Genomic DNA, 24356 nt, shown 5'->3' with positions numbered 1-24356 from the left:
ATGAGGAAATTCAACAGGATTTAACCGTCTAAACCTGCAAGACTGTTTAAAGGTCAGGTTGTTTCGTTTAAGAAAAAAGGCCAAAATTGCGCCTAAACAGAAACAATGATCAGATTTTCATCATTCGGTTCATAAAGGTGTATAGTATGATGTCCTTCCATGAGGAAAATTAACCAAATCTAAGCTTGAAGTTGTGATATTTTCATCATAATTACTTTATTCTACATGTCTTGTTCATTCTCCAAAAATAAATCACTTGCTCCAGATCTTGTTCAAATTGAAACATGTCCAATCATTATCTATTAACTGCTTAATCCTCATTAGGGCTGCTGGAGCCTATCCCAGCTGACTTAGGGTGAAGGCAGGAGATACCCTGGACAGGTCACCAGTCTGTCACAGGGCTACATATAGAGACAAACAATCAGACTCACATGTACAGACAATTTAGAATCACCAGTTAGCCTCAGCATGTTTTTGAACTGTGGGAGGAAGCCGTAGAAAATCCATGCATGCACAGAGAGAACATGCAAACTCAATGCAGAAAGATCCCAGGCCGGGACACAAACCAGAGATCTTCTAGCTGTGAGGCGACAGTGCTAAGCATCAATCCACTGTACAGCCCTTAAAATACATTATTTTAATATTTTATGCGCTGCTCATGGCAACCAAGAAGCCACGTAAGCAGCTTCTGCGTTTACAAAAAGCAGAGATGAGATGACAAGAGAGACTGAGACAAAGTAGTTAAAGCACGTTTGACTGACAAAGTAATTGCAACATGGCTCAAAAACAGCATGCAGAGGAGCAAGTTGTCAGCCAGTCGTTGGAAGATACATTCAGCATGGTGAAATATCTTTCTATATTTGATATGCAGAATAGAGTGAAAAACACGAGGTGCAGTGGGCACATGGGAAATGCACATATTGATTTCATTTTCTTTACAATTTTAGTAAAAGACATAAGCAAAAAAGCTAAATTTTGTCTTCTTTAATGGCATTTTAACTCTGTTAGACTGCACAAAAGACACTGAAGTTTTTTCTGCTTCTAGCCAGGTTGTGCTGTTTCCATAGAGATAAAGAGCTATGTATTGCAGTGAAAAATTTGCTAACAGTGAATAAAAAAGTGACGGGAAAAGAAAAAAAAAACACTCTCTGAACCTCCTGTTTGGGGTTAATTAACACTTATTTAGCAGCAACATTATGACTCAAAAAATACTCCCATAAAATGTCAGGATGTCATTTTTAGGGCTTGATTGTTGTGATTACACAAATAAGATATGTGTTAATTGAGTTTAAAAGTTGCTGTTAGGTGGATTTTGTTACCTTCAGACAGAGCCAAAGTAGCAGTCCCTGGTGTCCAATCTTTGTGCTAAGCTAAGCTAGTAGACTTGTGCTTCATATGAGCATGCAACACAAGGATGATCATAAACAGGTATGTAAACATGTAATTAAATGATCAGATTAGCATTAGTTGCAACCGTGTGGTTTGATTGCAGTTCGAGGAAGGATGAACAACTAGCAACAGCGTAGCCGCTTATCGCCAGCTTGCATTGTAAATCAAAGTGGACTTAACCCACCACTGCGACACATTTAGATGTCACAGAATAAATCAAATTAGCTGCTTACATGCCCAGAAGACCAGTAAGTTGCCCAGTCATAGGAGTTTGTTTCACTGCGGTTACTGTCAGACTTTGACAAGTGCATCTTCTTTGTTTTGTGTAAGCAGTTGTTGCCAATTCTTGAGTAATGACTTCCCTTGTAGGACTTTCTGTTAACCCATCATCAGAAGGGGTGTGCATGCGCATCTGTGTTTACTTGCATCCGTTGCCAACGGAAATGCCGTTTTGTCAGATTTTCTCAAGCCTGATTAAGTGCAGAAGTCTAGTTTCCTTTCAGACAGATTGAATTCCAATATTCTCAAAGGTTATTATGAAACGTTTGCCCAATGATGCCCCAGCTTTAAATGAAAAGATAAATTTTGTATTCTCACAGTGGACTTGTCTGTGTCAATCTTCCTTATTTTTAACCATAAACGATATTAATAGATAGATTAAAGTGGCAGTCCGTGGGAGACATTTGGGAAAAAATACTTATGTAGAGTTTCTCTGTCATTCTTATCCTCTCACTAGGATCTCAAACCAAGCAATATAGTGGTGAAGTCAGACTGCACCCTGAAGATCCTGGACTTTGGTCTGGCCAGGACTGCAGGCACCAGTTTCATGATGACCCCTTATGTGGTGACCAGATACTACAGAGCCCCAGAGGTCATCCTGGGAATGGGATACAAAGAGAACGGTGAGGATGAACACAGAGTGATTGAGAGATTAATCATCCATAGTCCATTGATAGAGACTACAACAGACAGCAGGAGCATCTGACTATAGCAAAAGAGCTCATTTTTCAGGGGCATTAATGGTGAGGAAAACAAAATTACACAGATGTTTGATGATGATTCAAATGAAAGTATCCTGAGTATGAGCTGCACTTGAGTGAATTGAAGTGTTGGAGGTATGAATCACTGATTAAAAGCCACCAGAACATCAAGACATGCGATTGAATGCCAGCCCAGCTATGACTCATTAGCCATACTCCTCCCAAGAACGGAAGCCTGCAGGCTCTACGGCTTCGAATATCCAGCCACCAGTTAGTCCCCGCCAGGCTCTAATTTTCACTTTTTCTGCTTTTCTTCTGCTCCTTGTCTGTATCTGTACTTCATTCAGAGTTATCTCTACGTAACACGCCTCTGTCTAATTATTTATCCCTCTCGCTGAATAACTGCTCGTTTCTAATCGCCATTGCTTGTCAGGAGGCTCACTGTGGATGACACTAACCTTTTTTTGCTTTCCCCTCTTTTCCTTTTTGCTGCCTCTGTGTCTCACCCTCACCTCTATGCGTGCAGTGGACATTTGGTCGGTGGGCTGCATTATGGGAGAAATGGTGCGCCACAAAATCCTTTTTCCTGGCCGGGACTGTATCCTTGTAAAGAGACAGAAATATTATCCCATGGTAACTTTTTCATTTTTCTTAAAAAAAAATATCAGCAAATATGTTTATTGTATAAAGCAGCCATGTTGGGATTCAACATACAATTAAAATATGCCTAGAGTTTGGGAAGGTCATGCCAGTTAAAAAAAAAAAAAAAAAAGTGTAACTGCTGCATACAGGCAAAGTTAAAATAGATAACCATCACGTTTCAGGTGATATTTAGGTCATTTCTGCTTCCATTTAATCATTTTACACTTCTTAGTTGCACTGAATTTGCAGATAGCAGGCCTGATGTTTACTGTAGGTTTCTGAGGTGAACTACAAAAAAAACACTCACATCTGGCTTCGTAACACCTTTATACAACTCTTCTTTTAACACATTCCATATAACCTGCAGTAACATCACAAGCTTTATTCCTCCTCATATTCTGGCAAAGTCTGTCTCTGAATATTTAAGCAAGGGTTATTTGGAGAGTTTGGAGGTACCTGGTGCGTTTCTCTCGCAGTGAGGTGGGGGGGTGTAATTGCATCCCCGAGGTGACTTCTTTCAGCACGGAGAATAAATAGTTCCCATGCTGTGTCTGTGCACATGTGAGATACATCTTTGCCATCTGAGAGTCCCTACATGTGAGTCAGACACTGTTATTAAGCATTCAGCACTGAATCTTTAATATATTCCCTTTGAGCGTCTGTTTATAGCAGCTTGTTGGGGAGTGCGAAGAAAGTTGAAAGGTTAAAGGTGGAGCATTTTAGCATATTTAATAAGCAAGCTGAAAAAGATGCTACAAAAGGGAATACTAAAATAAGGAAGAGGCAGGGTACAAGTGGCTTTGTATGTTAGAGCAGCAGTGTCAAACCTATTTTAGTTCAGGGGCAGGACCTGGACAGGTCGCCAGTCTGTCACAGGGCTGCATATACAGACAAACAATCACACTCACATTCACACAAACAGGCAATTTAGAAGATTCAATTAACCTCAGCATATTTTTGGACTGTGGGAGGAAGCCGGAGTGCCCGGAGAAAACCCACGCATGCACAGGGAGAACATGCAAACTCCATGCAGAAAGATCCCAGGCTGGGATTTGAACCGGGGATCTTCTTGCTGCAAGGCAAAAGTGCTAACCACTACGACCCTGTGCAGCCCCAGGCCACATTCAGCCCGAGTTAATCTTAAGTGGGCCGGACCAGTAAAATCAGAGCATACCAACCAATAAGTAACTCAATTTTTCCTTTGTTTTAGTGCAAAAAAAAAAAAAAAAAAGGGACTTTGAAAATATTCACATTTAATTAACTTTCTGCAAAACCTCATAACCTGAAATTTGTTTAGAAAAATAAATTCAATTTTAACATTATGCCTCAGTTTATCATTTACATATCACAGATCACTGAGTTTCTTCAAAGGAACAAAACATTTAGTCACATATCTGGAACTGAATGATAAAGTATTTTACCTTAAAAGACAAAAAAACAAGACAAAATATTACTAACCACAAAACAAAACACCGAAACAATTGACACGAAACTGTTAGGGAGCAGTCAGAGAACCCAGGCGTAGGCAGAGTGGCAGACAGGTGATCAAAGGGAAAATGGGTTTTTATTTAAGCCAATCAGGAACTAACCAATACAGACAAAGGAAAACCAAACAGGGGGGAAATGTTAAACCAAAGCAGGCAACAAAACAGAGTACTTACAAAATCCGGGAAGCTAAACTACAGGGCAAGGTAGACAGACAAGAACAAAAACAGGAACAGGCAGGATTCCAGGGGCAAGAAGGGCTGAGTACATAGAGCGGAAGCTGTTGGATGGTAAACAGGGCTTGGCGGGGAGAACATAATCCAAAAGAATAACTGAGTCCATGAAGAGATGTGAGTCTATGATCCAGCAGAGTGTGAGTGAATGACCAAGGCTTAAATACCTGGAGGTGAGGTAGTGAGCAGGTGAGCTGAGTGAGCTGATTACTGCTGCTGACCTTCACTGCAGTAATCAGCAAGTAGCAGAGTGCAGGTAGGTGAAGCAGGGAGAGAGACATGAGGGAGAGATGACAGACAGAGGGAGCCAAAAAGAGTCAGGTCAGAACAGAAACAATGGTTGTGTTTATATAGCGCTTTACATGATACATCACAATCACCCATTCACACACACTGATGGCAGAAGCTGCCATGCAAGGCACTAATCATAACCCACCAGGAGCAATTAGGGGTTCGGTGTCTTGCTCAGGGACACCTCAACATGAGCTCAACAGTCCAAGGATTGAACCAGCAACCTTCCAGTTACAAGACAACCACTCTACCCACTGAGCCATCCCACCCATGCCAAGAGGCAAGAAGGGCAGATGCTGAAACAGGGATCATAACAGAAACAAAAGAGAAAAAAAATTAGACAAAAAAGTTGCAAAGCGGCAAAAAAGGATGAATGAGACAATAAATGTCAATAGCATGAAATAAAACGACAAACCCGATGCACAAAACAATGAATAAAGTAAAACAGAAAATGACAGAAATTAGACAAAAAACACAAGCGAGACAAAAAGGAAACACAAAATGGCAAAAATGAGAAACAAATGATAAGTCAGACAAAAAGAGACAAAAACAACAGCAAAAACAAGACAAAAATGAGACAGAAAATGAGAAAAACGAGAAACGAAATGATTAAAAAAATTGACAAACGACACAAAACAAAAAAGACACAAAAAAGTTACAAAGCGGCAATAAAGGACAAACGACAAAAATGAGACAATAAATGGCAAAAACATGAAACAAAACAACAAACACGATGCACATAACAATGAATAACGTAAAACAGAATGAGACAAAAATTAGACAAAAAGGAAACGCAAGTCAGAAAAAAAGACCAAAAACAGCATAAACAAGACAAAACATTACAAGAGTGAGACACAAAATGACAAGAGAACAATGAGCATTCGAGTATTTTACTTCATGATCAAAACAACTTGTCAAGGTCTAGGAATTATTTTAAATTTATAGTTTTACAAATTTACAATCTGCAGTTAATGTCTTCTCTGTCATTTTGACACTTTGAGGGTCGGATTGGACCCTCTGGTGGGCCCATATGTTAGAGAATAAATGCAGTATTTTTCTTTTTGTCGACTCCCATGGAAAGGCTAAAACCTGCTAACATGCTTCACTTAAAGCCTAATATGATTTCTCAGTCCCATAGACTCCTACTGTTGTCCAAAACTAATTAACACACATGAATGAGCCTCACAGTTATGCTGCATGACATGTTCCTTCATTATGATGAATACGGACACTGCTGCTGCTGAAAATAGTTCCAAGCACTGTTTACTCCTATTTGCTTCCTAAAAAGAAGCCAGCTACTGATCTGTAATTGAAAATAAAAGTGTGTACATTAGTGACTCGCTATAAAAGATATAAAACTGGCATGCAGGCTCAGTGTGTAGCTCTTGAAATGTAAAAAATCTGTATGCAGCTCCTTGCTTATTGCTCTGTTGTAGCCCCACCTTCCTCTAAATCATAACGATATCCAGATAAACCAGAGATTTATAGACTGTAAGAACATAAAAGCAGGTAGAAAGCAGCCCATATGTAGCGCTGTGGAGGTGCACAGAGACTAAAGATGCTCTTAAAAGCGCTGCGTTTCTTTTTCTTCTGCTGCAGCCCTCTCATGTGCCCACTGCTGTTTGACAGAGCACAGAGATTAATGGCAGCAGAGATGCACATAAATTGTTGTGGACGTAGCGCACATGTCCGCAGAGGGGATCACGTGTGGGTCACTGAGTGGCGCACGTCTTAGTATGTTTCTGGTTTTGGTCATTTCAAATGGAAACAAACTGTTATTTACTCACAGTTAAAAGGGATTTAACCTTTGTGTGTATTCCCTACTGAAGTGAAGCATCCAGAGCACAGCAAAAATCATCAGTTTTTTTTCTTTTTAAATATTCACTTCAACCACAGTCAGATCAGTACAGGTTTGAAATTCACACAGGATCGAAGTTCAATCACATAAAAAAAGGATAAATCAGTCTGCCGGTAAAGAAAGGCAAAAACAAGGCAAAAGATTATGCTGTAGCTGGTACCACCATCTTTGATTTTTTTTAATTCCTGAAATAAACAGGAGCAACTGCTACAAGTAACAACTAAATAATACCTGAAATAGAACTGAAGCCACTTTGTCAGGAATGTGAACTAACAGTAACATGTAGAGTTTTAAAATGATAATTTAAGTTCTTAGGAGGGAGCCAGTCAGTGAGAAACACCAGAGCAGCGTGTCTGCAGGTGTTTGTGGTAAAACTCTCCTCTCTGCAGCCCCTGAACATGCTGTCCCTGAAAGATTAATGCTCTGGAAGACTAGAAAACCCTGCAACGAGCTCATCAATATCGCTCTCCTTCCTTCTGTCTCTGCTCACACAACGACTTGAAATTCTTTTTATCTAACATCTTCCTGTAGATCAATGCAGTTTAGCCATGCATACTTTTGTTAATCTCCTGCATATGGATCAGCTCTGGACTCTTCTGCTCCTCATCCTCATTTACTTCATAAACTTTTCGACCTGACGCATCGATCTGGCAAAGTTATCTGCACCTTCCTGAGACTCTGTCAGAGGATGATAAAGAATCTGTCGGGTCACTGTGAGCCGCAGGGTTTAGTGGCTGTTTGATGATGGATCAGTACAGCAGCGTGTTAAATAAGATGAAGGTAGAATGCACAGGTACGCAACGGCAGATATTTAAATACTAAACTAACTAGATTGTCATTAGCTAATAATAGGAATGCATCACACCTTATTATCTTGTTTGATTGTTACTTGAGTGCTAATGACATAGTGTGGGAGGATGTTTTCCATCTCCACGACAGTAATCAGTACAGCTGCCACTACCTACTGTTTCTCAGTGAACTTTTTTTAATTATTTCTGTAAATTAAATATGACTGGAAGAACTTCAGTGTGTTTTAAAGAGCCTCCCTGCCCTTTAACTGAATCAGCTCGGTGACAGTTTGACTTGAAATGGAGAATACCAAACGTGATTTTACTATTTGATAGACGAGTTAACTAGAACATATTTGGAAACCAATATGATGAGAGGAAATCAGTAGAGCAAAACCCCACAATAGTTTATGAATTAGACTGTTTTTATTCATCCAAAACACTTCATAGTGTTCGTGGACTGTTTCAAGGTGTTTATCCACCCCTGATCAGCAGCCTAAATTACCTACCTTTGTTGTGTTTATAGCAAGTGAAACCAGCAAAACAACAGTGTAGTCGCAACTAGAAAAATCTTCATGTTTTTATTTCAGTGTTTAGCAGATTTATTTTGATAGGAAGCCATTCTGTCGCTGTTAGAAATTCCTAATCGCTCTCATCACAGTTGAACTACATTAGAGCATCTTTAGCTTCCATATTGTAACATACTGTGTTTCTGAGTGAAGCTATGTAAATGAGATTCAATTATAAAAAGGATTAAATGGAAGTTATTCAGATTTAAGTGGCTTTTGGAATAAAAAAATACTCAAAAATAATTCTTTGAAACATATTTACAGGCGACAAATTGAAGGAAAACCCTACATTAAGTGCCCTTTTAATTAAGGTGTCGGATCACCAGCTTCAAAGCTCGTGGCATCGATTCTTCAAGTTTCTAGACATCTGCTAGAGACTGAATATCATTCTTCCAGAAGATTTTCCTCATTTGATGTTTTGATGACAATGATGAAAAGCTCTGCTGGTTCAAAGTCTCCCATTGGTTAAACTAGGCAGAGATCTGGTGACTGTGAAGTCCACAGCACATGACACATCATTTTCATTTTCAAGCTAAAACTCCCCCACAGCACAGCAGAGTCACCTGATCTCCTCACTGTAAGAGTCAGTGGTTCAGATCTTTTCCTTTAATTTGTCACGTGTTTGCTTGTAACAAGTAAATAAAGAAAAATGAACAATTAACACAAGTATATACTAGCAAAACTTGGAACATATATTTATTTCACATTGGAGCAGCTACAATCAGTGTTTCTATAATAATAATATGTAAAATTATATTCTCTAAGCAATATGACAATGTGAAAGAGGTCGGCAGAGAATTATTGCTCCAAACTACGGCTCCCTGTTGCCTTTACTGACCTTTATAGTGACTTCCACTGTGAAATGTTTTCCGTGAAAAAACAGGAGACAAATACAGTTAGCAGCTTTCCGGTGAAGACTGAGCTGCAACAGAGTCAAATATTTCCCTCAGTAAATGACACAAAACAGGGCTAAAAGAGATGCTGAACATTGGAGGCATCACGGCCACAAACTTGACAACATGTGTGTGTGTGCTTGTGCATGTGTGTGTCTGTGTGTGACCGCAGTGGACATGTGGTCAGTGGGCTGCATCTTTGGAGAGGTGATAAGAGGGACAGTGCTGTTCCCCGGAACGGACCGTATCCTTCCGACCTTCTGTCGCTCCCTCCCTCTGTTTCACAACCTGAATGCAGCAGGAGCCCGGCAGTGGTGCTGTTCTGGGACAATGATGCCCCCATTCCAAGAAGCGAAGAGCTCAACACACAGCGGAGCATCATGCTTTCTGGCACCGACACACGGAGGGAAAAACACCTCAAGCTGTCAGAGGGAATCCAGCTACTTCCTAAAGAGCCATGGATAAGAGACTTAGTGGATGAAAAAAAAAATTGCACCGCTGAGCACTGGGTGGATCACAGCCAATGTGAAATGGAGACAAAACAGAGGAAGTTTGAGGCGTTCCAGCAAAATGAAGAAGCAGGGATCTCTGGTGGCCCTGGCAGCTAAGTGCCTCCACTGGCACTCTGTGTGAGAACATGGGCAGGGGAGGGGGTCAGCTGGAGAGTGGAGGGATGAGAGAGAAGATATTCGTTGTCAAGGAGGAAGTAAAATGCAAACTGACACACCCAACAACAGCACAAATGCCCACACAGTCAGCTACAGGAACATCTGCGTGTTAATCAATAACTTATATTCTCAGCAGGAGGTTCCTCTTCAGGTCTGTGTAGATGGGATGTTTATGGAGGTCAGTAGGTTTTTCCTTTATAACGGATGATTCTTTTGGGGTTAAATGGGACACAGCTGTTTAGAAATCATTTATTTAGCCTCACTGTTAAAAATAAAGCTTTAAAAAAACTTCAATAATATTCTGGCAGCTGGGGTACCAAAAAACTGTGACTATAAAATAACCACCTAGTAAAAATATTGTCATTTTTCAGAATTAAAATACATGTAGCTTTGATTTTATGTGAAATCATGTTGGTTGTTTTGGCTTTTTAATGTGTATGAAGAATATTTACATGGGTAAAAATGACAAAACTAGCTATTATTTATGATAATAATAAATATATAGATATTGTTAAAACAATAAATAATGTAATTTTCATATATTTCCAATGCTTACAGATGTCATACAATAATGAAAACACATTCATTTAACATTTTTGCTGTGAAAACATCAATAATTACAGAAGATTTCTCTCATTTTAGCAAACAAATCTATGTAGAACTGTTTCTTTTTCTGTTGTCACTAATCATATCTAATTGTAGAGATGTATTTACAGATTTAAAGTTGAATTTACCTGCTTCATTTGCTAAATTAAAAAGAAAAAAATGTGAATTTATGAAAAATTTCATCTTTACATGCCAATTTTTAAAAGAAATTTTAAAAAATGTAATTTATGGTCATTTAAAATGACAAGTTTGAAATCTTGTTTTACATTATTTTGTTATTTATTGATATTTTTGTGTATATGAAAAAAATACTTTTGCTAATTAAAAAAACATTGTTACTGAAGAGTAGCAGTCCTATTGTTACTTAAGTCAAACAGGCTAAGTTGTACTTGTTTTTCTTTCTTTCTTTCTTTCTTTCTTTCTTTCTTTCTTTCTTTCTTTCTTTCTTTCTTTCTTTCTTTCTTTCTGATTTTAAAATAAAACACCATCATTAATATTGGATGAGGGCGGTACCGGAGTGAACACTGAGACGTGCAGGTTTACAGGATGCTGCGTATTCCTGGTGTGTTTCCCTTAATCTTGACCTGCCAACCAGACATTGACCAGTGGAACAAAGTGATCGAGCAGCTGGGAACGCCTTCACCAGAGTTCATGAAGAAGCTGCAGCCCACAGTGAGGAACTACGTCGAGAACCGGCCAAAGTACGCAGGACTCACCTTCCCCAAGCTGTTCCCCGACTGCCTTTCCCTGCTGACTCTGAGCACAACAAACTCAAAGGTCAGAACCCGCAGTTCCACACAGCAAACACATACATGCGCTGTGATTTAATGTCTTGCATGTAATGGTTTCCTTCAGGTGACTGATTATTTGCACTTTTGCACACCCCTCTGTGGAGATTATCTCACAAAAAAGTAACAACCAACACGGATTTATCATTTATGACATTTCTCTTGATGCCAGCATTATTTTTAAGCACAGAAGCAGTGAAAGATGAGGCATAAAATGTAGAATTTACCCTCAAATGGGGCATAATAACAATACAAAGATGATCACATAACAAGTGTTTTTAATCACTGAGCAGTGAGGAAGCACAGTTAAAACCTGAATGTCTGATATAAATCATCACATAAATATAATGTCCGTCCATTAAATGTTTCAGTAAATGTTAGAGTCTTGCTGCTTTGATAGTAAAGCTGTCAGTGCTTAGTGGTATGTCTAGTTTTACATCATAGGTGACTTTGGTGAGCGTTTCATTGTCATCAATTTGGAGAATACAAAACTGCGAAGTTTATTTCTTATAGTCTTAGCTGTAGCATGTGTTTCCTGTTAGTAAATGCTTGCATGCTAACTCTCTGAGGAAAATGGCAAACATGTCAGTTGTGGGTGTGAGCTTGTTAGCAGCTCATCTGTCACATTATTATCACAGTAAGTGCAACATAGCTTCACCTGTGGTTCTCTGTGTGCAATGATATGAATCCTATTTAGGTACGTTCACAGAGCAGGAAGCATTGTGTAAATTATGCCGAGGAGAAATGTTAAAGTTAAGTTAAATTAAATGAATTTAGGTTGTAATTGTGCTTGTTTTCCTAAATTTGAGTTAATGGTAATTTGGGTGACTGGTCCTTTAAATAATCCAGGACAAGAAATTCAGATGAGGAAGCAAAATTTACCTATAATGCTCCAAATAAAGAAATAACTAATCATAATCAGAGCAAATCTGACGTGTGTGTTGCTGATAAAAACATTCATTTCAAATGTTGTTCCTTTAATGATTAGAGATCTAGATGCAGTTATTGGGAAACATCTGTACACACAATATTGTCGCTGCTACTCTGAAACAGACAAATCTCTGCAATACAACACTTCAGTAAACAGATGAGAGTTTTACGAGCAGTATAACAATATCCCAACTTGAATCAGCTCTGTCGCATTATTTTTTAAGGATTTTAAGTGCATGACAGATGGACAGAATGACAAATTAAGAGATCCACATTCAGAAATCTTTGTTTTGGTCATCTCAGCTCTGAATTCTGCCTGTGGCCTTTCTCATAAATCTCAAACATGTGAACATCTCACTGTGAATTCATCTACTTCTCATGCAGAATGTTTTCCGACACGTCATTCCCCTCTTCTGTCTCAGCTGAGGAGTGAAAAAAAGCATAGAATCCTCCCAATGAGATACAACAAAATGCACTTTTTTTTCCCTGCTACCCTGCTCTTACATCAAAACACTCGACTGGCAAAAATTCTCATGAATCAATTTTTGCATCCGGGCTGCTCCCCGCCGGAGTGACAGCGTTAAAGGAAAAGCACTCAGAGAGAGACAGAGTGGGACGCCAGGCTCAAGTGCTGCTGTTTTGTGTGTTTTGTACCGCGACAGGTAGGAACTGAGTCAGACATGAGAGAGACATCCTCTGGGCTTTGGCTATTTTGAACTGTAGGAGGAGAGAGAGTGAGGGATGAGGAGAGGTGGATAGAGGATGTATTTTATAGATTTGCCTTCTTTTTCTAAGTGGCGTGTTGATGCTCAGGCTGAACAGCGAGGGTGCGCCCGACTCATCTGTCTCTCTCTCTGCTCCCAGTCAGGTTTCTTCAGTCGGTTTGCTGCCGTTGAGCTATTTATAGTGAAGGTCAGCATGTGTAGGAGAGGAATGGTGTGTGGTTTAAGGGTTCTCAGTTTCAGATCAGTCCAAGAGGGCCTGAGGGGAGACAGACTGGCCGAGAGAGTGACGGGTGACTGGATTTGTGTTTGTGGATGCCACATGTTTTAGAAAATACTGTGCAGCCTCAACTACATTTAGAAAAATGGCATAAATTATCAGCCAAAGAGTGCAAAGACTTAAATATTCATCCACATGACTTATATGGGACAAAATGAGAATATTTCTTGATTTTTTCTACATATCTGTTTGAACCCATGTCGTTTTTAATTCAACATTAAACTTCACTCCTCTCACGCTATCAGTCAGAGTTGCTTTGACTTTCCTCTGACAGGCTGCTGTTGTTAATTATTCCCTTTAATCGCTGCTATGTCTCGCTCTCCCCTCCTCCCCTTCCTGCCTCGTTGCGTTCCAGATTCACACTTTAGTGGGACAAAAGAATGTTTTCTCGCCTCGCAAAGTCAACTCCATGTTGTTGTGTCTAATTGTTTCCACGCCACAGCTAGCCAAGCCAGAGACCTGCTGTCTAAGATGCTGATCATCGACCCCGCTAAACGGATATCAGTGGACGAGGCCTTACAGCACCCCTACATCAACGTGTGGTACGATCCAGCTGAGGTGGAGGCGGTGAGTAGGCCTTTTGGCAGAGCTCTGCATCGATTCCTGCCCTCCCTTTCCCTGTGTTTGACTGGTCAGCACTGTTTGGATTTAATAATGATGACTTGCCTCATTTTATTTGATTTTTTTATTTGATATATATATATATATAAACAAAAAGCAGTTACAGTGATTTAACGTGAACTCTGATACAGTGAAAACGCTGGATCAGCTGCATTTATATTTTTTTGTTCACATCTCATTTTCATTTTTCCCTCACGTGTGGTTTTACTCTTTATTTTGGAAGTAAAACATGTTAAATTTAGTACAAAATAAAACAAATAACCCCTGTGCTCTTGCGGCTACATTTGGAAAAGAGTGACATAGTGCATTGTCCTGTGTTGTAACGTAAAGAGTGGTGGTGTTTCTGGTGTTTTTTGGTGAAGTCTAACGTCTTCATCAGAGCCTCATTAGTATGAGGTGACAGTGAGATTGGGAAAAAAAAAGCCATCTGCCGCTCCATGGAGTTGTACAGATACCACTTCTACTCGCAGCGGCACGCTAATGACTGCATGACCAGCTGATGAATTTCAGTGTTACCGCTCTGCTGCCTGAAATATCCCGCTGCTTGATAGTAGTATTCTCCATTGTAGCTGTTCCTCATTTTTTTTTAGGACAATTTCATGACTGTGCACTTGTCTAGTTTTCCAGCTGTTGATGGTTTTTAATGCTGATATTGTTGTTAGAGTTGATGTAGTATGTATATTATGGCTGTGAATGGCATTTCAACACATTTTCTGCTGTTTTCCCCTTCTCTAATGTCATCTCATGCTGATGAAGGCCAGAGATCTCATCCAAATATCCATGGTAAATAACAACCGCCCTACATCGAAGAGAAACAAATCAGTGGGACTTTTTTTTATTGAAGAGTGTAAATGAAAGAAGATATTTGGACTCATTTGGTTCAGGAATGCTTGATGCATTAAAATTGAAAAGGATAGCAAAAAAAATAAAAAGAGGAAGAGGTGTAAATATCATTGTAATGGCATGTACACCTCCTCCCTCATTGAAAAAATCTGGTAGAAATGTGGATATTTTTCACCCATTTTAACCATTGGATATAAGGTATCTCCTGCATCACAAAAGCAGCTTCTATAAGTTGCCCGTTGAACCAGGTTTGGCTTCCAACCAGTATCATATCTCCTGCTTGCATGTGCTCACCTCAGATTTTAGAGGAGAAACTGCACTTTCAGCCTTTCGAACTGCTTTTTATTGTCGCTAAAACACACATTTTTAGCCAATGGAGGGCTAAAAAGCCACTATATATACATGTTTTGCTGTAGCTGCAGGTAAAAAAGGTCAGCTAGTTTGGTACAGAGCCACAAAATTGTGTTTAAATCAACATAGAGTGATATTTCCTGTATTAAGATGCATTGGTTTTTCCTGCTGCAGCTGCTTAATGCTCACCCTTAATGGCTCCTCCAAGGTTAAATCAGAGAGGTTTATGGGTGGTCCTGTCACCTGCAAGGACAGCGAGGGGAGGATTATGGTGTCAGGATCCCAGTAAATGAGTGATAAGATGAGTTGACCGGATGCCAGACAGCATATTTGTGTCCCGGTAGATGAAATGACAGTCCTATGGGAGAAGGAGAGGGGGAACTTTAGCTGGACAACCCAGCAGATATTCTTTAATCTTCATCGTCTGTCAGCTGATTCATCCAGATTGTAACTGGTCTAAGTGACTGATATGATTTACTGTGTGTGAAGAGGTCAAAACAAGCATTTATACGCTGAATTCTATGGAAATCAATCACCACTTTATGTGATTAACGATAAATACCGCCCATTTTCATTCATTTACATTTTTTTATCGTCATAATCCACGTGTCTCAGAAACCCAGCATGTTCTCACTGTACGTACACGTTAAAACTGTCGATGTGTTTTTCATGTTCAGATCATTTTTCATCTCCATATTTTTACTAGTTTATCAACTCTTTGATACTGAAAATTGTGATGCGTCATTACATAAACTTGTAAAATCTTGTATCTGGGACATTTTTTTGTGTGGATACTGCACCTGGAGGTCTTGGTGACTGAGTTAAAATGTTACTAAAATCGAGCCTACTCTTTCTCTCTCTGCCCTTTAGCCTCCACCTCAGATCTACGACAAGCAGCTGGATGAAAGAGAACACTCCATTGATGAATGGAAAGGTGAGAGCTGCTAATCCAAACCGAAAATAAAACCTGTATGTTAAGATTAAATCACTAAAAAGATGCGATCTTGCAGAATTAGTAGAACCTGTATGTTGTATATGGTATAATGGATGTGGCAACTTTAATATTTCTTTGTTGGTGTTGTCTTGTACATTTAAACTCCCTCTTCATATACTGGTCCCATTGCTGATTGTATGTCTTTTTCTAACTGTGTCAGAACTAATCTACAAAGAGGTGATGAACTTTGAGGAGAGAACGAAGAATGGCGTAGTGAAGGGACAGCCTTCACCTTCAGGTACTCTCAGTGCATAACCCTAATCGCTCTGTAAGTGAATTTACTACAACCTTACTGGAGTTACCCTTTGTAAATAGAGAAACCCATTGTGCTGTTGACCATGTGTCCCTGTCTTTTGCATCTCGAGTTAAATGTTGTTTAGTCCAGTGGTGTCAGTGTGTTTGTTTGAAAGACAGCTAATCAGCTAACTGCTAAAATTGCTTCTTATTTCAGAATGTTTACTAGTCAATGTTTTGTGCCTTTATGACTGTTTACGTGTTTATGTTTAACATATCATGACGTAAGATTTGGGTTCTTTGGGGTCCATCACAGGAAATGTCTGTGAATAGTAGCTGCTGTTCTTATGATGAACCACAGTGTGGCAGTATGGAGTCATGTTAGCGCACTGACCAGGCTAGACTCCACTGGGATCCATGTGAAAAATAAATTATTGCATGAGACAGCAGCATCTGCTGATCAGGGGAGGTAACTGCTACATGTATGAGGAGAAACAAATATGCATCCCAAGAACAATTCTCTCCTTCTTATGTACAAACTGACATATAGAAATCCTCCCCTTGCAGAAAGCCTGTAAGCCGGATTAATCTGCACCAAAAGACAACTTATAGTTCAAACAGCATTTAAGCTGCGTTGTCCTACTTTTTACACGTCTACATGCTGACATATTGCAAAGGAAAAACATATTCATGGGATATATTTAACCCATAAAGCAGCAGTTTTTTAATCTCTTTCTCTGCTCTGCCTCCTTTTCTGCATCTCTCTAAATTCATGACCTCCATCTCTTCTTCTTCTTCTTTCCATCCATTTGTAATTAAGTGGATGTGCTGCCCCACAGTGTGTGATGCTGAGTGTGTCAGACGCAGTGCAGGAGTTTCACTGCAGCAGGAAAACACACATGAACACAACCAGTGTGTGTGTGTGTGTTGAGATGATCACAGCTTCAATGCAGTTAAAGGAGACTTTACCAGTCCAGTGCTGCAGTATGTGTTCATGTGACACATTAAGCATCATGTCTTTGCGCTGTACCTCAAATAAGCCATTTGTATCTCTTAAAATATCATGAGAAAAAGCATGTGGGTGTGAGACTGTGATATCATGTACATTTTTTTAGTTTGGCCAAAACAGTACACACCAAGATGGACTTATACCCCCATATCTTTGCTCCAAGGATCAGTATTATGATGTATGACCTAATTCATTTCAGATTTTGTGTGTATAGCTGTAACTCTCCTGGCTGCATAGTGACCTTTATCTACCTACAAGTGCAGTGATTGCTGGGATTCATGCCAGCTATTAATCCTGCTTTGTTCTTGCTTTATTTTGGGTCAGCTGAAGAGCCCACCAGTCTCCATTAAGCAATTAGTTCCTACAGGAAACAGACACAAACAGCAGATTCACGTTTTGCCGACACCGTCCTCTGTGCAAATCACTGAGTTTGGACTGTTTCCTTCGTCTGCTCTGTTTTGAAATCTTGTTCTTTTCTGGCTGACTAAGGAGAAACCTGCCTCGTAAAGATAGACACAGGAGACACTCAGCTTTAATGAGGAGCTGCTGGACTGAATGCGTCCTGAAGAAGTGGGCTCTTGTGGGCAGCACTGCGTGGACCAGTCACTGAGAATCACCAGTAAAAAAAAACAAGCTGTGAAAGCAGAGCATGCCATGTTAAACAAAAAACAAAACACCATGCACATAGAAAATTAAGATTGACATACCACACACTTACTAACTATATTAGATTTCAAATTGATTCATATTTTTATTTTATTGTTCATTGCACAATTAGCAGCAAAATTGCTTTAATAACCTTTGTGTGGAGCTCCGGTCCCTTTTGGAGGAGCTAAGCACCTCTGGGTCCCCTTAATTTGAACACTGATTCATTGTTAATGACAAAATGGCAGCTGAGCATATTGAATCAAGAGGTGCCGACTGCTGCTGCCTCTGACTTCAAAACAAGGTCAATATAAGAAAACTGGACTGCTATTTAAAAAACAAAACAAACTGACTCATGACAGAATATCATAACAATAAGGGACACTTGTATAAGGATACAAAGCAAGAAAACAAGAAATAAAAGGCTTATTTCAAAGCACCTTTACCTTGAAATAAGTGGAAAAATCTGCCAATAGAACAAGTGAAAATGGCTTGGTAAGATTTCCTGAAATAAGATGTGATATTTAGAATATTGAGATCTTAAAATTATCTTGTAAAACTTATTTCAAGCTATAGTTTAGGTATCGAGCTTAGGTGTCTTAAAATAAGCCAGACATGCTTTAAAAAATTGCAGTTTCTCACTTAAAAATAGATTTTTGCTTTCATGTAACCTCCCAATTTGAGATGCATTAAACTTATTTTAAGTTTTCTTGTAAAATACAACTCAAAGTGAGAGAATTTCAAGATTGTTTGATTTAACAAGATATTTAAGATACATTGTCTTTAAAAAAAATCCCTCCATCTTGCTGAAATGTCACTCGTTAAGTGAATTTATCTTAAATCAAGTGGGATGAGACATTTTGACTAAAAATAAGACAAATATACTTGGTAAGATTTAGAGTTTTTGCCATGTATAAATTGCATTAATGCATGAGTCTGTAATGAAATGTATAAGAGGCACTTGGTGACTTATAACCACTCCACACTGCGGACTTTAACTTTCCTGCGGAGCCCCTCTGAACCCAGATTTTATGTACCTCTGTCCCATTATAGACACACTGTGATTGTGATGTCCCAAAGTTATTGTAAATGTCGTTGCTGTCTCAAATCTCATGGAGCTAATTCAGCTCCATAATACGCAGCACTTCTTTGTGCACTTGCAAACAATATCTCCTGTGGCTGTATTTCTGCTGCTTGGTGTCTTTTGCCGGGACTCTTTTACGTTGTAACCCCCTGCTGCTGTTGATTCCCTTAGCACAGGTGCAGCCGTGAACAGCAGCGAGAGCCTCCCTCCCTCCTCCTCCATCAACGACATCTCCTCCATGTCCACCGACCAGACCCTGGCCTCAGACACTGACAGCAGCCTGGAGACCTCTGCAGGACCCCTGGGGTGTTGCAGGTGACTAGCCGCCTGCCTGCGCAACCCCATGTTCTTCCGGAGGTGAAGAACCCAAACCCGAAATGACCAACTGAAAAAAAAAACAAACAAAACAAATACAAAAAAAAAAAAAGAGTAAAGATCAAGATTAATATATTGAGAACAAAAAGTTATGGAAACACAATCTGAAATGATGAAATCTAAAAGCCTGTGCATTGTCATTCAAAAACAGCAGTGGTATTTAAGCTGAAGTAAATGAGCTGAGATATATGTTAATGATCCTCTAGTTGCTTTGCTTATATTAACCCACATATCTTGTATATGGCATCCGAACAAAAATGACCGAGTGCTTAGACTTGCATCTCCTGTAAAAGTGCATATTTGGCTGGCTGCTGGTCTCCCAAATCCTTACAAAAGCATTTATGCTCCGATCATTGTGGCAAGGTGGGCTGCCATTGTGCTCATCGCTACTGCGAATTGATTTCTCTTCCCTCTTGACTCTTATTTACCTACACTGCTGTGTTTTAACCTCTTGCCTTTTGTCTGAGACACCTTCCCCTCCTCACCCTCCACCGATCCAAATGTAAGGTTGCCTGATTCTGTGTGTTTTTATGTGGTAAATTCTGCAGGGACACGGTGCCGCTCCTCACGCAGAGCGGCACCCCCTGCACTTGTTGTAAATATTGTAATTCTGTACAGCTGAAGGGTGGACAGAGTGGGACTGACGGCCAGTACACTGGGAGTTTCTTTTTCTTCTGACTAGCGCACCTTGCCACATCACCGCTTTCCACCTCAGTTGCCCCCCCCGCCTATCGCTGTAGTCCTGCATGATTAGATTTGAACAATGCTAATCTCACTGTATGCTAAAATGAGTCTGTATAGAGACTTTTGTTTATATACGATGTAAAACTAACTCAACTCCAGACGTGAGGGGGTCTGGTCACAGTAGGACATGTTTGAGTGTGTGAATGCGTGAGTGAGTGTGTGTGTGCGTGTGTGCGTGTGTGCGTGTGTGTGTGTGTGTGTGTGTGTGTGAGCCAATAAGACATTAGTAAAAGTCAGGGCTGAGTTCAGGATTTAAAGGGTCAGTACACTCAGAGATAAATTATTTTGATTGTGTTCAGGCTTGTAAGAAGTCTGATTTTGCGTGTAATGCCCCTTTTCTTTGGCCTGGCAGCGTGTGATCGGTCCTTCCACCACTCCACGGGCTGCAAACGCGGCCCTGCATGTCATTGTGTACCATTAACCCCTCGTAGGCGCAGGAGGTGGATCTGTTTCAGACTATTCCTGTTCGTTTGACTCTTTGAAACATAAAACACTTTCAGAACGAGACACAGTAGGGCGTTTTACGGTGGACATTGAGTGTTAACCTCGTAGCAATGACTTGTTTTCTTCTCATCTCACTCAGCACCACACAAATATGTCATATCACAGCAAAAGGGGGATCTGGATCAAAGCCACCTATAAGTTATGCTTGACATGGTTTCTTAGCTGGACAGCTTAATTTATTGACTTATTTATTTTGATAAGAAGGAAACTGAATATGGCAAGTGCCTTTTGGAATGAAGCATTGCAGGTGCAGAAATGATATTATTTTGGGGTATTTTTTTTCCTCTGCTTCTTCTCGTTCTGCCTTAAAACTGCCCCCAAAGTCAGCAAGTTTGGTTTTCCACAACTTGTTTGGCTCAAGAACAATCCATTGCTCATGCTAGTTTTCTGCCATTTTACATTTCGATTTGATTTTCCTTTTTTCTTCTCATGCAACAGTCCAGATTTTCCCAAACTGGGCATGCACAAAAACCCATGTGTGTTGTTTGCATTGAGTTTTTGAAAAGCCTCTTTCTCTCACTCCATTATCTAGTTACAGCCCACCGCTCTACTTTATGTCCGTCATATTGCAAGAACATTTGCAAGTGAAAGAGTGATGTACAGTTAGTTTGTCAGACTGAAACGAGAATATCCTCACCTAACTACAATATTGCAACCAAAACCTCGGCTTTCTTTTTATGCTTTAGCTAATGCAGGTGACCTTTAACTTGTGTGTATTTTACATATATGCTCGGTTATAATGGAAGGAAGGAAGAAATTCTCATTATTTTGCCATTTTTTATGTTTTCATGCAGGTTTAGTGAGTTTACAGATAAAAAGCTCTGGATTAAATGAATTCTGCCGGTGGATGTATGACATGTTAGGAACTCTGATCTCTGTTTGTGCGACCAAAACGAACGGATAACTCCTTACTTGAGGCATAGTTTGCATAATAAATTAAACTACCTGTTGCATAAATGTGACAAAGGACACACTCAAGGATGCTTACACTGTCTGTTAATGAAACACACGGGGGCATCTGTGTGTTTCGAGCATGCAAAAACACCATTTACAATCATTTCTATGAATGTCACTGTATTTCCTTCTGGATCATATATCCACGGGTTCAGAATAAAGCTTCAGTCCAGCCATGACATTGAGGAGATGCAGAGACATCACTGTCAACGTGGACTTTTTCACATATTTATCGACACTGATTTCTTCTTGCATGGAGTTTTTGCTGTACATACAGTCCCTCAGTTCCCGCCTCCTCCCCTACAAATTCTATTCATACCTTTAAAAAAGCTACTTTGTTAACACTCTTTCTGCCTGTGGCTTGTGTACAGTGAACCACACACAGACTAACAGTACCTTCACAGAGCTAAGAGGGTGACTGAGGTTGGCGTCTCCAGAATAAGCTACGGCTAGCTTGGCTTTCTGTTCAGGGTCTGGCCAGGGCAATCTTTCAAAAACAGGGTGCAACTTTGAAACTCTTTGTGTTTTCAATATGTTCAGATGAATTTCTCACAAACGGGTCTCGATTTTCGAGTCCCGCACCACAAACACTGTTGCAGTTTTTTCTACAGGGCATTTTAAACCATCCCAACACTCATCTTTTACACGTTCTGGTCACGGAGTACAAATACTGACACGTATTAATGTCTTTTTATTTCCTTTCTCTGAATGTGATCTTTTATATAAGATATCTCTCCAGACAATTCTGTTGTGATGAAAGGTGCTTTTGGTTCTGGTTACAGTGGAGGGTTCGAACACAGGAACAGCTGGGTTGTCAGCACTGAATGTAGAAATGAATGGTTTCACAGTTAACGCACATCGTTGCTGCTCTGCTCATCAGTGTGTGTGTGTGTGTGTGATTTTAAATTAACCAGCATTCGACACAAACTGTCTGCAAGGTTGAATCGGAAGATGTGATCTGATGTCTGGATTTTCATATTTTTCTCTTGGTACAAATTCATGAGTTATTTTTTTGTTTCTTTTTGTGCGGTTGCTTTTTGAGAATGTTGACGGAGAGTCGACACAGTTGTGTGTTCGTTCACGTGTGTATTCATTCATTCAATTAAAAATGTGTCAATCCTGCTCCTGATTTTTTGTTTTCAAATGATCTCTTGGGGATTCAGGATTTCAGAAATTTGTTTGCCATTTGTTTACAATCTGAAGACTCATCATTCAGCCATAATATTATTATTATTATTATTATTGCCAATATGAATAAGTCATCACACGTCACAAGTTAGGATGCATCTCGTACTCGGCTGTGCCAATTTTAAAATCTTTGGACTCAGTACTGGTGATCCCCAGCTTATTGTTTTTCACGACTTTCTTTGGAGTTGTATTGTAAATAATAACAATCCAACAATGCAATAAACACTTTATTGCACTCAGACAGGGAGGCAAGCTACTGCAAGGGTCAGGTGATGCTAAAATGTTTAGAGTCTTAAATGTGGAACTCTACGATGATGAAACCCTGTATAGCTCATCTGAATCAGGTGATGTTGTTCTTCAGTTCTTTTACGATTCCTTCTCTCTCTCTCTCGTTTCTTTTACTCCGTGCTGTTTTAATGAATCATTCTTTTGACATTGTCAGGTTAAAAAAAAGGAAAAAAAAAAGAAATTGTATCTGTTTCACGCTGATCTCAAAGCTTCAGGCTATAGCGTTTCAAGTAAAGTCAAAACAAATGCAAAAGAAAAAGAAAAAAAATTACTGAAAGCTGTTACTGTAAACACAACATTTTAAAGGAACTGTGTATGTAAAAATAGTATATGTATGTGATTGAAAATAAACAAAACCTTTGATCTTGGACGCTGGTGGAGCTTTTTTTCTTCTCTTTTGATATAGTGTCGGATTTACAGGTACCACATATTTCTGTTTCTGGAGCCATCTGGTCACAGTCCCACCTACACACACTCTAACTGAGCCCTTCTAGCGGTGCTGGGCACTTTCAAAGTACAAACGCTGGTGTACATAAACCAGCACTCAGGCAGAATGAGTGCCAGATAAAAGCGAGTGCACCGAGACTTCCCACTTAAGCCCTAAATTAAAGTTAGTACAGTGCCTATAAAAAGCATTCACGCCCCTTGACTGAACAACCCTTTTGTTGCTTTTGTAGTTGAATTCATCATCAATATAATTTGGCTTTTTTGAAAAAAAAACCCTTCTTTAATACCAAAGCGAAAACTTTATTTTTTTTACAAAATTATGTCAGTCAGTTAAAAATACACGGTGTCCCAAAAAAACATTTTGCAGACCAATAATTTTTGCAATTCCTGTTGAAATAACCTCAAATTTTCACAGAATGTTTGCAACAGATCAAGATTTTATATGTAATGTTTTATTTTTGTTTGGTTTTCAGTTTGAGCCCGTCCGTTCACTCCCAAAGAGAAGTCACTTTGTGTCTTGGAATATGCTCGCACACCGTCACCCAACACTGTGCAGCGCGCCTTCAATGCAGAATTTGGAAAAAGTTCACCAACTGCCAAACAAATTGGTACCAAAAACTTAAAGAGGAAGGCTGCTTACGCAGGGCTAAAGGATCTGGTAGACCATCATCAGCATATTCCAAGATTTACACGCGCTATATTCCTTCTACTTCTTACTGATGGATTTAACTGTAGATCACGGGATATTCAGTGATTTGAAAATGTTTTTGACTTATCCTCTGACCTATGGTTTTCAAGAACCTTTTCTCAGAGTTGTTTGGAGAGTTTATTTGTCCTCATGTATGTTTATGTAATCACTATTTTACTTTAATAGTTATGAAGTAATGGATATAACTTCGTAAAAAAAAAAAAACAGAAAAAAAGCAGTCTTGATTTTCACAGGAGTGTTTTCT

General features: G+C 39.5%; 1 protein-coding gene across 1 annotated transcript in view; it reads left to right on the top strand.

Annotated features, from left to right (window-relative positions):
* The window catches only part of mapk10 (mitogen-activated protein kinase 10), a 43360-nt gene extending 20036 nt beyond the window's left edge, over positions 1-23324 (top strand). Inside the window, 9 exon segments of the mRNA XM_051938148.1 lie at positions 2126-2291; positions 2896-2967; positions 10998-11141; positions 11144-11179; positions 13565-13689; positions 14500-14526; positions 15808-15871; positions 16092-16169; positions 19080-23324. Of these exon segments, the coding sequence (XP_051794108.1) occupies positions 2126-2291; positions 2896-2967; positions 10998-11141; positions 11144-11179; positions 13565-13689; positions 14500-14526; positions 15808-15871; positions 16092-16169; positions 19080-19222 (855 nt within the window). The 3' untranslated portion in view covers positions 19223-23324.
* The last annotated feature ends 1032 nt before the right edge of the window (positions 23325-24356 follow it).

Source organism: Acanthochromis polyacanthus, chromosome 18, assembly GCF_021347895.1.
Source record: "Acanthochromis polyacanthus isolate Apoly-LR-REF ecotype Palm Island chromosome 18, KAUST_Apoly_ChrSc, whole genome shotgun sequence".
Lineage (NCBI taxonomy): Eukaryota > Metazoa > Chordata > Actinopteri > Pomacentridae > Acanthochromis > Acanthochromis polyacanthus.
This window is presented reverse-complemented; position numbering and strand designations above follow the sequence as displayed.